Genomic DNA, 13,202 nt, shown 5'->3' on the forward strand with positions numbered 1-13,202 from the left:
TGAGACTAGAAGCAAGATCATGAAAGTTGGCGTTTTTTAGCGGTGATAAGAAAAGAGGACGTGTCATATGATTCACTCGCTTATCCGCAAAAACTAATGTAAGAATCATTAATCAATTAATTCGAGATACATTTTATTATATTGTTTTATGATAACATACTGTACAAACTGATAAATTCACGAGGCACCCATCAAAATTCTTGAATTGTGGATGAAAATTACTGGGAATCAGTGTTTGAATCACAGACCCATTCATTTTCCCTGCCAATAATCTCAAATCTGAATCAAGATTCAAAGAGTGTCGTTCCTTGATTTGTGGGGTACCACGAGGGTGATTATGATGATGATGATGATGCAGTAATGGCGGCTGGCTGATTCTGGTGAAGATCACATTCACATATGAAGGAGGACACCAACAATGCCGCTCTCTGCTTCCTTTTCCATCGCTTCTCCTCCTCCGCTTCCCAAGGTCTTTCCATCCATCTTTCTCTATTCAAGTTTATAATGTAGTTTGGAATGTTGAAATTAGATGAGTAATGAGTTGAAGTTTGTTTCTTGCGATATGAATTGGATAAAGTTAAAAGTTTGCGTTCTCTGTTTTGAGTTGGTAGCTGTAAAAATGGTGGGCTTAGATTTTCTTGTTTTTCTGTGTAGTTGTGTTATGCGTCGGATCCCGGCCATGGGAAGCAAAGAAGATTGGAGTTTCCGAGGCCAAATAGAAGGAAAGGTAAATACTCGTGGATTGTCAGATCAGTGGTGAATAGGCAGAGGTCATACGGCCTCAGTGACAATGGCGCCACGGAACCGGCAAGGGTTCTTCTAGAGAGGTTGTTTGCGGAAACGCAGAGGTTGGAGGAACGGATAGGGAGAGATCCTGGTTCACCTCAAGTATATGAGCTGGGATTGAATTTGGGGAAGCTGGAAACGGATCTTCAGGCTGTTTTGTCTGCCTTGAAGAAGAAAGAGGAAGATCTACAAGATGCAGAAAGAAAGATTTCGCTGGAACGCGATGAAATGTATCGGGCCAAGACGGAGTTGGAGCATAGAGAGGCGGAGATGGGAATTGCCAGGCTGAGGCAGGAAAAGGTAGAGGAGGAGCTGAGACAAGCTCATATGGACTTGGTTTCTCAAGCTGCGGAAATTGGTGAACTTAAGCTGCGACTCAAGGAGAGGGATGAGGAGATTTCGGCTACCCGGTTGGCACTATCTGTAAAAACAGAGGAAATTGGAAAGCTTGAAAAGGAATGGACGAAGAGGAGTGAAGAGGTTGCGAATGCTGAATCGGAAATTAGGTCCAAGGCCAGGCTCCTGGATGAAGCAAATAAGATTGTCGAGAAGCAAGAAAATGAGCTCCAGCGTATCCGGGGAGTAATTAAAAGAAAAGAAGAAGAGTTAGAAGGTTATAAAATAATGCAGGCAAGTGAAGCTGAAAAGTTGAAAGTTGCTGAAGCTAAACTGGAGAAGCAAACTATGGATTGGCTAATAGTACGGGAGGAATTGAAAAGGCTAGAGGAAGAGAAAGCGAAGCGTGTTATGGAAGCAAATGAAACTCGAGAGGAGTTTGAAAGAGTGAGAAAGTTTCTTTCAGATGTGAGATCTGAACTAGTTTCATCTCAGAATGCTTTATCTATCTCGAGAGAGAAAATGGAAGGCCAAGAGCAGCTGCTGGAAAAACAGCTCGCAGAACTTGAGGAGCAAAGGGGGGCCGTAACATCGTATATGACAAGTCTGAGAGATGCCATGGCAGAAGTTGAGAGCGAAAGAGTGAAACTCAGGGTTACTGAAGCTCAAAACAGGGAGCTTCAAAGGGATTTATCCATGCAAAAAGAACATGTAGTTGAATTGCGAAAGGAATTGGATAAGGGAAGATCGGCCTTGAAAGAATCATTTCAAGTACTGACAGCACTTCGGGAGGTGCTAGGCCATAAGAATGCTCAATTCGAGGAAAAACAGGTCCTCCTTATGACTAAAGAATCGGAATTAGCGGAGGCTAGGCAGGAGATTCAGCATTTGAAGTCTGAGCAGGAGTCTCTTAAGCTTATATTGAAAGACAGGGATTCAGAACTTTCATATGCAAACAATATGCTGGAGGCAGTAAACCAGGAGATTTCAAAACTTAAGGAGGTTTTACTAGGGAGAGAAGACGAGCTTAGCGAAGCCATTTCCATCCTGAAGGAGAAAGAGGAACATGTACAAATAATGCACCAAGAAATCAATTTGACAAAGTTGAAATTCTCTGAAGCTGAGACGATGGTGGAGCGAATTGTTGATCTCACAAATGAAATGGTTCTGTCATCTAACACACCAAGCGGGCTTGGCCAGATTAACGACACATTGTCACCATCATTAGTAGATGGACCACCTGGTGATAGTCTTAATTGGCAGAAGAAGCAGATTGAAGCTGAGCTTGAGTTCGCCAGAGAGAGCCTGAAAACAATGGAAATGGAAGTTCTTAACGCACGGACAGCTCTGACTCTTAAAGATGAAGAGCTTAAGTTGGTACTCGGGAAACTGAATGCCAAAGAGGAGGAGATAACGACATTAAAGGGAGAAGTAATGCGCGACCAAGATGATCTTAAACTACTTTATGCATCGGCACAAGAAACAATAGGTGAAAAGAGCGTCGGGGAGCTTGTGACTGAGAAACTCCAACTGGAAGCAGCACAACTGCAAGTCGAAGCTGCAACTAGTGCACTCCATAAAATCACGGAAATGAGTCGACAACTTCTGAATAACACAGGTTTGAACGTAGAGGGCGATTATGATCATGATACAGATCTCTCTATGCATATGGGTTCTGGGACTACAATGAATATGGCTAATGGCCCCGAGTGTTCTGGGGAAATAAAAGAAGAAGTTTCTCGGCTCCTGACTTTGACGGAGCGGCTTGTCAGGGAAGCCGGAATCGCCAGTGATACGAGCCAGTAGAGTCAACTGTTCAATTCTCGAGCTGACTGAGTAGACAACTAACCAATTGTTTGTTGTAGTTGATACTAGGTTGAATTTGCTGTGTACCAACAAAGATGATATTCTTTTTTCGTGCACAAGGCTTCCACCGATATAGGAATTTTCTTGTGTGTACAGTAACTTGTTTCTTTTTTAAATCAGTAAATAAACTTTATGGAGAACAAAAATCATATACAAGACTCCAGCCATATTTATGTGGCAGCCTATGCAATTATATCCACGAAAATCTATTACTTAAATATTAGGCTCCAAATTATCCGAAATAATAGTTTGTTCGATGGTCTGTTTTTTTTTTTTGTTTTTGCGGCATGATATTCACGTGTCCCTTTTCGGATAATAACCCAAGGGTAGCATCGAATCACTCAACAATACTAAAATTTGTTTATTTTAGTTGTGTGCGTGTTTCCAGGCGTACAATAATGCTGACACTAACGGACAGTATATAAAAAAAGAATGAAGGCAATGTCCTAAGTGTTGATCATATGACTACGACGGGGTCACATGAGCCCACACATTGCATTCATGAACAAATCGCACGAACTACCACAAGTTGACAAAGTAGAGGTAAGGGAAACACAGATCTTCAATTTACAACAATAATTCGCTATTTCAACTATTCCAGTCCAAAGTAAAGAACTTGTGAGAAAAGAGAACCGGGTTGGGAGCAGAGAAGGTTCATGATCAGGTTCAAGGTAAAAATATATACGAACTGTACAATACGTGACGTTTTTTATTGTTCAAGAGTTGACATAGTGACACCTTATCTGAAAATGTTAGCAACCTTCGGAGGACGCCATGCAGTGTTGCTGGAACTCTGACCTTCCACGGTTTGACTGTCGTCTTGAACCCCAGGATTGCTTTTTCCTTTCTTTGCCTTTGATCTCCCCACTTTCTTACCAACGAAAAGGCCAAACTTCATTGCAGTAAATAGACCTAATGCAATCAGTATAGGCCTGATAGCCCAGTGAAAATCCTCTAGATGTTGATACTTTTTAACCACAGTGGGGCAAGTGTCGAATGAAATCAGTTCTGCTTCAGCTGGATCAGCCAAGAAACTGCTCTTCTCATCACCAATTTTAAATTTACCAGGAAACTTGGCAATGAGACAGCCATTTGGAAGCACTTGACAAATTCTCCCTGTTGCCCACTCCCCACCTCTTTTGCGAGGCCATTCAAACCGAGGGCTAAACACACTGGATTTCAGCTTCACAAACTGCCCCACACAATAAGGTTTTGCCATCTGGAATTCCGAGTAGTTACCCTTCCAAAGAGTCTCTAGTCCTATAAATGCAACATCTACTCTTCCCTCACGGCTGATGGAATGAAGAACACCCACAGGCGAATGCTTCTTGTCTTCTTTCTTCAATCGAACCCAATCTCCAGCAGCCAGTCCAAATGTGACCCTTTCTAATGTGGAAACATGAACTCTGATTGGGTCATGGATGCCATGCACCCTCACTAAAACATAACCATCTTGGTCACTATCACGTTCCAGACCAACTACAGTCCCCTCTGGAATATTCATATTTACCAGGTTGTGGGAGTTGGGTGATTTCCTAGATCGAACAGTGTCGAGCACTTGCAGATGATCCTTCGCAAGAAACCATTCAGTATAACCAACACCACCTGGTTTCTCCCTGATCATTCTACTTTCAATACCTGTCCAGACTCCATCCTGATAAACTGCATTCTGTGAGCTGTCCAGTCAGCAAAATAGTAGTTAGTTTCAAAATGCTTTAAAAAATCACTAGAAAGAGAAAACAAACTTGCAGAGATAGCCTCATGCAAGCATATGAATCTGAAAGTTAACTGAAAAAAACCAAATAGTACATGCACTCTTTCAACGGGTAGATACTACACATTTACTTGGCATTAAAACTCTACCAGCAGACAACTCAATTGAGTGCCACTTCAATGTTGTATAACAGAGACGGAAAAATTATCTTAGCGCATGTCAGGTACTTTGAAAGCCCTAGAGGAATATTTTCTTTTGACAGATTTATTGCAAAACAACAATAACAGAAGATACCTTTTAAATGCATGCAAAATATCTGCCATCACAGGGCGACTCCTGAAATCATACTCAAAGCAACCTATAATGACATTCTCAACCGCAGGAGGAAGACCACTTGGAATAGGAGGTTTTTCTTGCTTGTCCACAACCAATTTGTACATTTCATTAGCAGATTTGCCATTCCAAGGCTGAACTCCAGTTAGTATCTCCAATATGCTACAACCAAATCCCCATGAATCAGTTTCAACAGATATAGGACCTCTTACTTCCGGCTCCCATTGTTCTGGAGCCATGTAATTGGGAGTACCAAGTCTCCGAGCCATGTCCGTCCATGGAAATGATATCCCTAATAGCGCATACGGTAAACCAACATCCCCAACAACGGCCTTGTCATTCCCATTTAAAAGAAAATTACAAGGTTTAAGATTCAAAACAATAATCCCTTTAGCGTGCAGGTCCATTACTCCTTGAGCAAGATCCGCTCCGTATCTGTTAAGACATAATCATGGGGGAAGACGCAAAAAGTTACAAAGCACTTTCATGCATTACTATTAAAAGAAAATTCCGTAATTATGTTTGGCAGATATAACCTCAAAACATCACTTAACGACAGCTTTCCCCCCTTGAGTCGAGCCATTTTGTCTCCAACTGAGCCCTCATAAAATTTCATGACAATGCATATCTAGAACGAATGAACACACTGCACATTATATCATGAATATCCACTTTCTAAGCATTATAACGCAAGTTCAAGCAACAAACTCACTTTCTTATTTATAACAGAAAGTCCATAAAGCCAACAAACTGTTTCGAGTCCTTGGCATTTGGACATAAGATAATCCAACTTGTTCAAGGCATCTCCAATGCTATCTTCCTTGATGGGCCGTAACATTTTAACAGCAACTTCATGATACTCTTCATAGTCTTCAGATGCACGATGATGAGTTGCCAGCCAAACATCACCAAAAGGCCCTCTACCAATTCTGTGCCTGAGTTTGATTTTTGCAGGGTCAATCCATGGATTAATCCTGTTAGATGATGCTATGACCGTACTACCACTGCTGTCACCGGGATCTCCTTCAATAATCTCAAAATCAAATGGAGATGCTGGCCGATTGGCAACTTGTCCAGACATTTTCCTAGAATATTGATGACAAAATATATATATATATATATAAGCTGACACCTCTGCCATAGCCATAAGCTTGGAATACAGAGAAAACTGATAGAACCAACTACCAAGTCGTATAAGTATCATTTGTATGGATCATAAAACTAATCATTGGCCATCCCCATTTTAAAGGCAACGACCCACCACTTCTTCTGGTCAAATGGTTAAAAATATACTTCATGTGTTGACACCAAAAGAAAAAAAGAAAAAGCAGCAATCAAGAAAAAAACATATATTCTGGAAACAACTGAACGTCTGAAAATGACCCAACAAAGATCGTTTCCCAAAACACAATTTCCAAAACTCATCTCTCCTTTTTGAATTTGGTAGACGAAAGGGTTAATACTTGGGAATTAGCTCACAGTGGTCTTCCTCGGTTACATCAGAAAATCTGTATACCCGGTGATATTTAGCTAAAAACCCATCAATTTTTAAACTCCATTTTCAACCAAATCCATAAAAAGCCAGCAAATTCGAAGCCCCGATGAAAAATTCCAGAATTGTCAGAACCCGTAAACATACCAAAAAAAAAAAAGACGCATACCCATGAATCGAGCAGGCCAGAAAGCTTACCGTGCGATTGTCCGAAGCCGAAAAAGATTGAGAAGAAAAAGGGATAAAAGACAAGAAAGTAAATTCGACAAATGGAGAGCTGAGTAATAAATCAGGGTAACGAAATTATATAATCTAGAGAAGAAAAGAACGAGTGAGAAGTCATCTCAATTGAAAGGGAAAATTGATAAATTAGTCCTGTAAGTTTAACACTTTTGGATTTTGGTCCGATATCTTTGTCATCTTTTATTTAAGTGCACTATCTTTAAATTGTTTAGGAATTTGGTCCTTTTTTTATCATGATTGCCGATTTGGCATGTTTTCTGGATGACAATGAAGAATTGAACATGTGTTTTGGCCACATCATACATACACGTGGAATTTAATGCACACATCATATAATTTATTACAGAAAAACTTAAAACCCTTCCCTCAAAGAGTTTGAATTCGAATCCCTCAGACCTCGTTCCCCAACTACCACTTCTGTCCCTTGAAATTAGTCGACAGTAGTGGGTGAGACCTTCGCATTCGAAACCATCTTCAGTTCATCAATCTCAGCTACCATGGCGGCCGCAGTCTTCCTAATCAAACTAGACCTATCAAGACTCTTCCTCCTTTTTTATGAAGAGTCAGGAATAATACTCTTTGGTCTGCACAGACTCTCCAGGCACACCCTCATCTTCATTTGCAAAATTTCTTGATGGCTTCTCAACTGGAATTTGCATGTCCGAGCATAACACGTGCACAGCAGGGGCATCCTCCATCACATAAAGCATAGGTGCCATTCTAGGAAAACTCCTCCAAATTAGTCAATCACATATCCATCCCAAGAAGCTCGAGGCCATCAAAGGAGTATCTAGGATCATCAAAACTGATTCTCCCAACATCTAGAGAAAACCGGGGATTGGTGTCACAAGACCTCCTCCCAAATCCATAATCAGCAATCTCAGACCGTGTCTCCCTACACTATCTCGAAATCGGTTTCTCGACAAGTAATGTAGCTCTGATTTTGCCACTATTACTTCTTCACCTTTTGCTTTTGTTTCCACTTCTGCCATTTCTTGCTGAAAACAGAGGCTGCAGCCCAAAAACCCCCACTTGAACTCTTCTTCTCCTGACTATCAAGATTTATATGGTCTTTCATAGGCTTCAAATTACTCACACTGATACACAACACCTCTTCTTCCACAATCTTACTACCATTCACCTCAACCTCAACCACATTTCTCAAATTTTCCAAATCGGAAACTTGGAAGGGTATAATTTCATCTACATCTACACCACCACCAGAATCATCCAATAACACAACACCATCCTCCACATTTTCAAGATCATTAAAATCTTCCTCGTTTTCTGTTTTCTCCAAACGGGCATTCATTATACAAGATTCGATTTTTTGGCTACTCAAGAGGTTTTGATGAGAAGAAGATGATGAAAACAGAGGCTGCTCAAAAGTTAGGTTTAAAGCTTCGTTCTTGGAAGCAAAAAAAAACTTCGTGCGACGCAGATCGGGTAAAAACGACTTGTGATTCGGGCCGTTATTAACTGGCTGCGGAGGAGGAGGTGGAGGAGGAAGGACGATGTTTGCTTTCGACGCCGACGAGGGAAGGGAATTTTCTTGGGCCGATGCGTATGAGAGAGGGGAGAAGGGTTTATGTTTTTCTGGAATAAATAATAAATAATATGACGTGTATATTACATTTTATGTGAACGTGTGATGTGGCCAAAACACCAGTTCAATTCTTCATTGTCAACTAGAAAATATGCCAAATCAGCAATTAATATAGAAAAGGACCAAATTTCTAAATAATTTAAAGATAATGGACTTAAATCAAAGATGACAAAGATATCGTACCAATATCCAAATGTGATAAACTTACAGGACCAATTTATCAATTTTCCCCAATTGAAACGGTGTGGTAACGTACGCCATATTCTTCTCTGCACAAACGAATATCTACTCTTTCCTTTCCTTTTTTTTTTTTTCAATTTAAAATCTTTTTCTAGTTATCATATTAATTTGAATATAAATGATTATCAAAGATAGATTTTTTTGTTAAAGATATATATCTCAATATTATCTATCTACATGTTTGTATTTTGTATATTTTTAAAGAATATTAATTTGATTATAAATATATATTTATTGATTATTGCTCTCGAAGAAGGATTATATATTATTTATCGATATTTTCGAAAAAATATTACTCTTTAACACGTCCATAAGATTATTGATATGATATCTATCGGTATTCGTCAAGAATATTTATCAAAGATATATTGAAAAATTTTCAATATTTCTGAAAAATATTGATTTTATATCTATCAACATTCCTGAAAAATATTAGAGTTAGAATTTAAAGATATAAGATCGATCTATTAATATTTCTAATATATATATATATATATATATTTTTTGATATAAAGATTATCAATTTCTTAAAAATGTTATTTTAGATCTAGCAACGATCCTGAAGAATATTAATTACGATTTGTATCGATTAATAATATATCATCTAAAAATTGTCAATATTTTAAAAATTATTTATTTTAAATATTTTTGAAGGATATTGATGCACAATAAAATATTTATCGATATTTTTAAAATTATTTATGGAGTATGTAAGATTTGTTAATGTTCTTCAAGAATATATTAAAATAACATACAAATTCGCTAATATTCTCAAAAAATATTGATTTATTGTAAATTATAAATATATATTTATATTGTTTTCTCGAATAACACATATTATAATAAATATTATATTTATATATTCAATCATGGTACAGAAACAACATAGATTTATATCGATATAAGATCTATCAATATTCATAAATAATATTGACATAAGATAACAATCTATCAATATTTTTGAAAATTAATTATTTTAGGTTTATCAACAATCATGAATAATGATGATAAAGATCTATCTATATTCATGTAGAATATTGATATAAAATCTAAATATTTATCAATATTTCTACAGAATATTAATACAAAGATCTAGTATATGTCAATTTTTTTGAATAATATTGATGCAAAATAAAAGACGCATAATATCCTAAAATTAAAAAATATTGATTTGAACTTTATCAATATTTGAACTAATATACAAGGTCTATTAATATAATGAATGATATTGATATATTATATACAGATTATAAAATATCGACTTAGATATTTGAAAACTATATGTTTCAAGTATTGTAAAAAAATATTCGTACATGTAGTACGATAAAAAAATATCTTAATCGAATATTATACTAGATGTATATTGATTTCTCATATTCATATATACAAAATATCGTACATATATGTTAAAATATTTTACATATTTCAATGATATAAATTCGTGGAGAAAATTGGTACATACTCAAATAATATTTTCATCGTAACCTAATATGTATTTATTAAATGATTCAGAAGATCATTACGATTTTGTCATTTCAAAGAAATAATAATTCACCCGCGGTGAATTAAGATTTAAGTACTTAAAGGACTCGATATTTATATTCAACATATTTGGCATAAGAAGTTACTAAATCGTACATGAAATACGTTAAAAGGGTTTGTATAAAACATGATATATAATTTGTGGAAGAAATTGATTACTACCCAAATTATATTTTCAAAGTAACTTAACATGGACGTATTAAAGATCCAGAAGATCATTTGGTTATCAATGGAAAATGATATGTTTAATAGTATTTGGGTTTTTGAAATCCAATGACAATATTCATTCAATATAGTATGTTATTAAAAAAATTGCTCTAGAAGAGCTCCTGTATTCTAGAAGAGTTAATATGAATTTTCTTGAAGAAAAAAAATAACTTTTATTGTTGAGAGTGAATATTATTTTTGTGTCTCGTACATAAATATAATATCGAAACAATTTATCCAACATATATCAAAATAAAATTGAGTGGTACATAAACTCAATTATCAAAATAGTATTGTATCAATGTCAATATGATAAAATAGATATCACAATAAACCAAGAGTTTATTGACATTGTAATTTACTGATATTGTAAACCTGAAGTTTATTAATATTGTAAATAAAAGTTTGTTGATGTCATAAACTTAAATTTGGTATCGCAAACTAGAAATTTAGATACCTGTAAAACTTATTGATACAAATATTTTCACAGTTTGACATATCTGATTGGTTTTGACATTACAAGTATTAAATTATTGATATTATACAATGATATTATTCAATTAACCAGAAGTTCTTGGATTGATAAATAAGATGATTTTTGAACCAAAGAACTAGAGGATTCTAATATTAATTCAATAATTCTTATGTGTTAATAGTGTAACTATCAATAGTTCAAACTGGTACCGAATCCCTATATTTTTTGGAATAAAAATTAATTATAAACGTGAGCTCACGACTCGCAACCTGATGTTTTCAAACTAACTTACTGAGAATAATTTCCAGAACATACAATAGAAAAAATGGTTTGGTCGATTAATTATTAAATGCCTCCAATGAACGACCAGATCATTGATTATAAGACGTCATATTTTGAGGGTGTGATATGTTGCCTGCAGCAAATATTGTAAATATTATGCTAACTGATTATTATTAGTTTTGGCTCAAAGCCAAATTTTATAGGTTAAAAGTTATTGATTGTGCGTTAAATACACGACAAAAAATCTCCTGAAGAGACTGAAGAAATGTTGGAAATACTTTGATTCTTATGATTCAGTATTTCGAATCAATAACAATGATATTTTTTTGAAACGATTTCTCAATTGTTATTTAAGTTAAGCAATATTTTCCAACATTGAGGGGGAGGAACATAGAAGTTAAATATATATCAATGAGAATGTATTATATATATATATATATATATATATATATATATATATAATGAACCCGATATTCAAAGTTTAGTTTTCAAATACCTTATTTGATGTAATGTGTTTATAGATGAGATATATTAGTTATTGTAAGTATTTCAGTTGAACAATTTATGTTTTCTCGCTTCCTAATATGTTTTCTTGCTTCCTAATTGGTTTTAAATCTAAACCAATAATTTTTACTCAAAAAATGAGAAATAACTAATATGTCAACATTAAGAAGACAGGTCGTCTTGAAGAGATCGTGACATAAATAATAGTAAAAACCCTGAAGAGGTTTAGGTATCTGAAAATTATGATATCAATGTCCTAGTTGGACCATCATACTTGCAAGTAACTCTGAAATACGCCAGAACATGGTCGAACAATTAGCTCAAAGATATTATATCACGAAAGAAAAATATATAAGAAAAAAATGATCGAAAGCTCCAGAAGAATAGATTTGAAGAAGGATCGATCAATAAAATAAAGATAACATTATTCTTGAAGAATATTTATGAAATCTCGGTAAGACAACAATGAGTTTTCGTACGACAAAAAGGATATGAATATCATAAAATGTAAATCCCTACTTATAACATGAGATTTTTCATACAAACTTGAAGTTGACTATGAGAAACCAGTTATATTGTCATGAATATGTTGACTAAGTATCTATATGATTCAGAAAATCTCTGAAATATTTGAAGTGTCAAATAAAATTAGATTCAACCTCCGTGAATATATTTTCAATAAAGCTATGTAAGTCAATAAATGGGTTAAAAATAATCCAGATACGTGTGATACAATCGGCTAGTACTTCAGAAGAATTTAATAAAGCTGTCAAGTATTTGAAATATACACATGAGATGAAAACTTAAAATATTTGAAGTTTTTTTTAGCCATATATTCGATATTTCCCAGAAAGAATGTATGTTAATTAATCATAGTACACAACAAAGTACTAAAAATACATTTACACGGATATGTTATATCCATTGATGGTTATTTGACCATTTAATGCTCAAAAGATATTCAGTCCTGAAGTACCATATATAAGTATCAATTGAAGATAATGTGGTCAATATTTTCATAAGGATATTACCGATGTAAAATTTTGAAAAATTACAGGAAAGATCGGACAACGACTTAAAGATTCACTTGATATTGTTTGCAATAGGGGGAGTAATTCAGACTGTACTCTGTATGACTCGTTCATGATTTTTCCCAACTGGATTTTCATAACAAGGTTTTTATCGAAACAGTTAGCAAGAAGCAAAAGATGGCATACTCTTTTTCCTTCACTGGGTTTTTGTCCCATTGGATTTTTCTAGTAAGGTTTTAACGAGACGCATCTGTCGTCAGGAGACATCCAAGAAGAAGTATCAATTGTTGTACTATTTTTCCTTCGCTCAAGTTTTTGTCCCACAGGGTTTTACTGTCAAGGTTTTAACGAAGTAACACTTGAGTCTCCATGAAGTTCCCAAGCAAACATATTGCTAAACGGTAATAATCATCTAAGGGGGAGTGTTATGATATGATTTCGAATATAGATGATTATCAAGATAGATTTTTTGTTAAGATAGATATCTCAATCTTATATGTTTACATATTTGTATCTTATAATTGTATCCTATAAATAGAGGTTTT

The 13,202-nt window shown here is 35.2% G+C and overlaps 2 protein-coding genes and 1 pseudogene across 3 annotated transcripts; 1 reads left to right on the forward strand and 2 right to left on the reverse strand.

Moving 5' to 3' along the window:
* On the forward strand, window positions 1–3,131 carry LOC140890361 (uncharacterized). The gene is made up of 3 exons (XM_073298121.1): window positions 1–98; window positions 359–469; window positions 655–3,131. The coding sequence occupies exons 2-3, from the start codon at window positions 419–421 to the stop codon at window positions 2,926–2,928; spliced, it is 2,325 nt and encodes a 774-aa protein (XP_073154222.1). The 5' UTR covers window positions 1–98; window positions 359–418; the 3' UTR covers window positions 2,929–3,131.
* Window positions 3,132–3,532: 401 nt separating this feature from the next.
* On the reverse strand, window positions 3,533–6,876 carry LOC140886244 (protein KINASE OF THE OUTER CHLOROPLAST MEMBRANE 1). Of its 2 annotated transcripts, none has more exons than XM_073292764.1 (5): window positions 6,726–6,876; window positions 5,748–6,120; window positions 5,572–5,663; window positions 4,997–5,470; window positions 3,533–4,664 (listed from the first exon to the last, which is right to left on the reverse strand). In XM_073292764.1, exons 2-5 carry the CDS (start codon window positions 6,114–6,116, stop codon window positions 3,728–3,730), a joined length of 1,872 nt encoding a protein of 623 aa, XP_073148865.1. In that variant the 5' UTR covers window positions 6,117–6,120; window positions 6,726–6,876; the 3' UTR covers window positions 3,533–3,727. The 2 variants fall into 2 exon arrangements, with proteins under 2 accessions (XP_073148865.1, XP_073148874.1); XM_073292773.1 differs by having other exon boundaries at window positions 6,697–6,872.
* Window positions 6,877–6,993: 117 nt separating this feature from the next.
* On the reverse strand, window positions 6,994–8,928 carry LOC140873099 (protein OCTOPUS-like; annotated as a pseudogene).
* Between the last annotated feature and the right edge of the window lie 4,274 nt (window positions 8,929–13,202).

The sequence above is a fragment of the Henckelia pumila genome, chromosome 1 (genome assembly GCF_033568475.1).
Source record: "Henckelia pumila isolate YLH828 chromosome 1, ASM3356847v2, whole genome shotgun sequence".
NCBI lineage: Eukaryota > Viridiplantae > Streptophyta > Magnoliopsida > Lamiales > Gesneriaceae > Henckelia > Henckelia pumila.

Excerpts from the sequence above, each read along its gene's own strand:
- LOC140886244 (XM_073292764.1), bottom strand. The coding sequence starts at position 6,116 with ATGTCTGGACAAGTTGCCAATCGGCCAGCATCTCCATTTGATTTTGAG. Across the intron at positions 5,664-5,747 it reads TTTCTGTTATAAATAAGAAA|ATATGCATTGTCATGAAATT; the intron begins GTGAGTTTGTTG and ends CATTCGTTCTAG. Across the intron at positions 4,665-4,996 it reads ATTTTGCATGCATTTAAAAG|CTCACAGAATGCAGTTTATC; the intron begins GTATCTTCTGTT and ends CTGACTGGACAG.
- LOC140890361 (XM_073298121.1), top strand. The coding sequence starts at position 419 with ATGCCGCTCTCTGCTTCCTTTTCCATCGCTTCTCCTCCTCCGCTTCCC. Across the intron at positions 470-654 it reads CTCCTCCTCCGCTTCCCAAG|TTGTGTTATGCGTCGGATCC; the intron begins GTCTTTCCATCC and ends TTTTCTGTGTAG.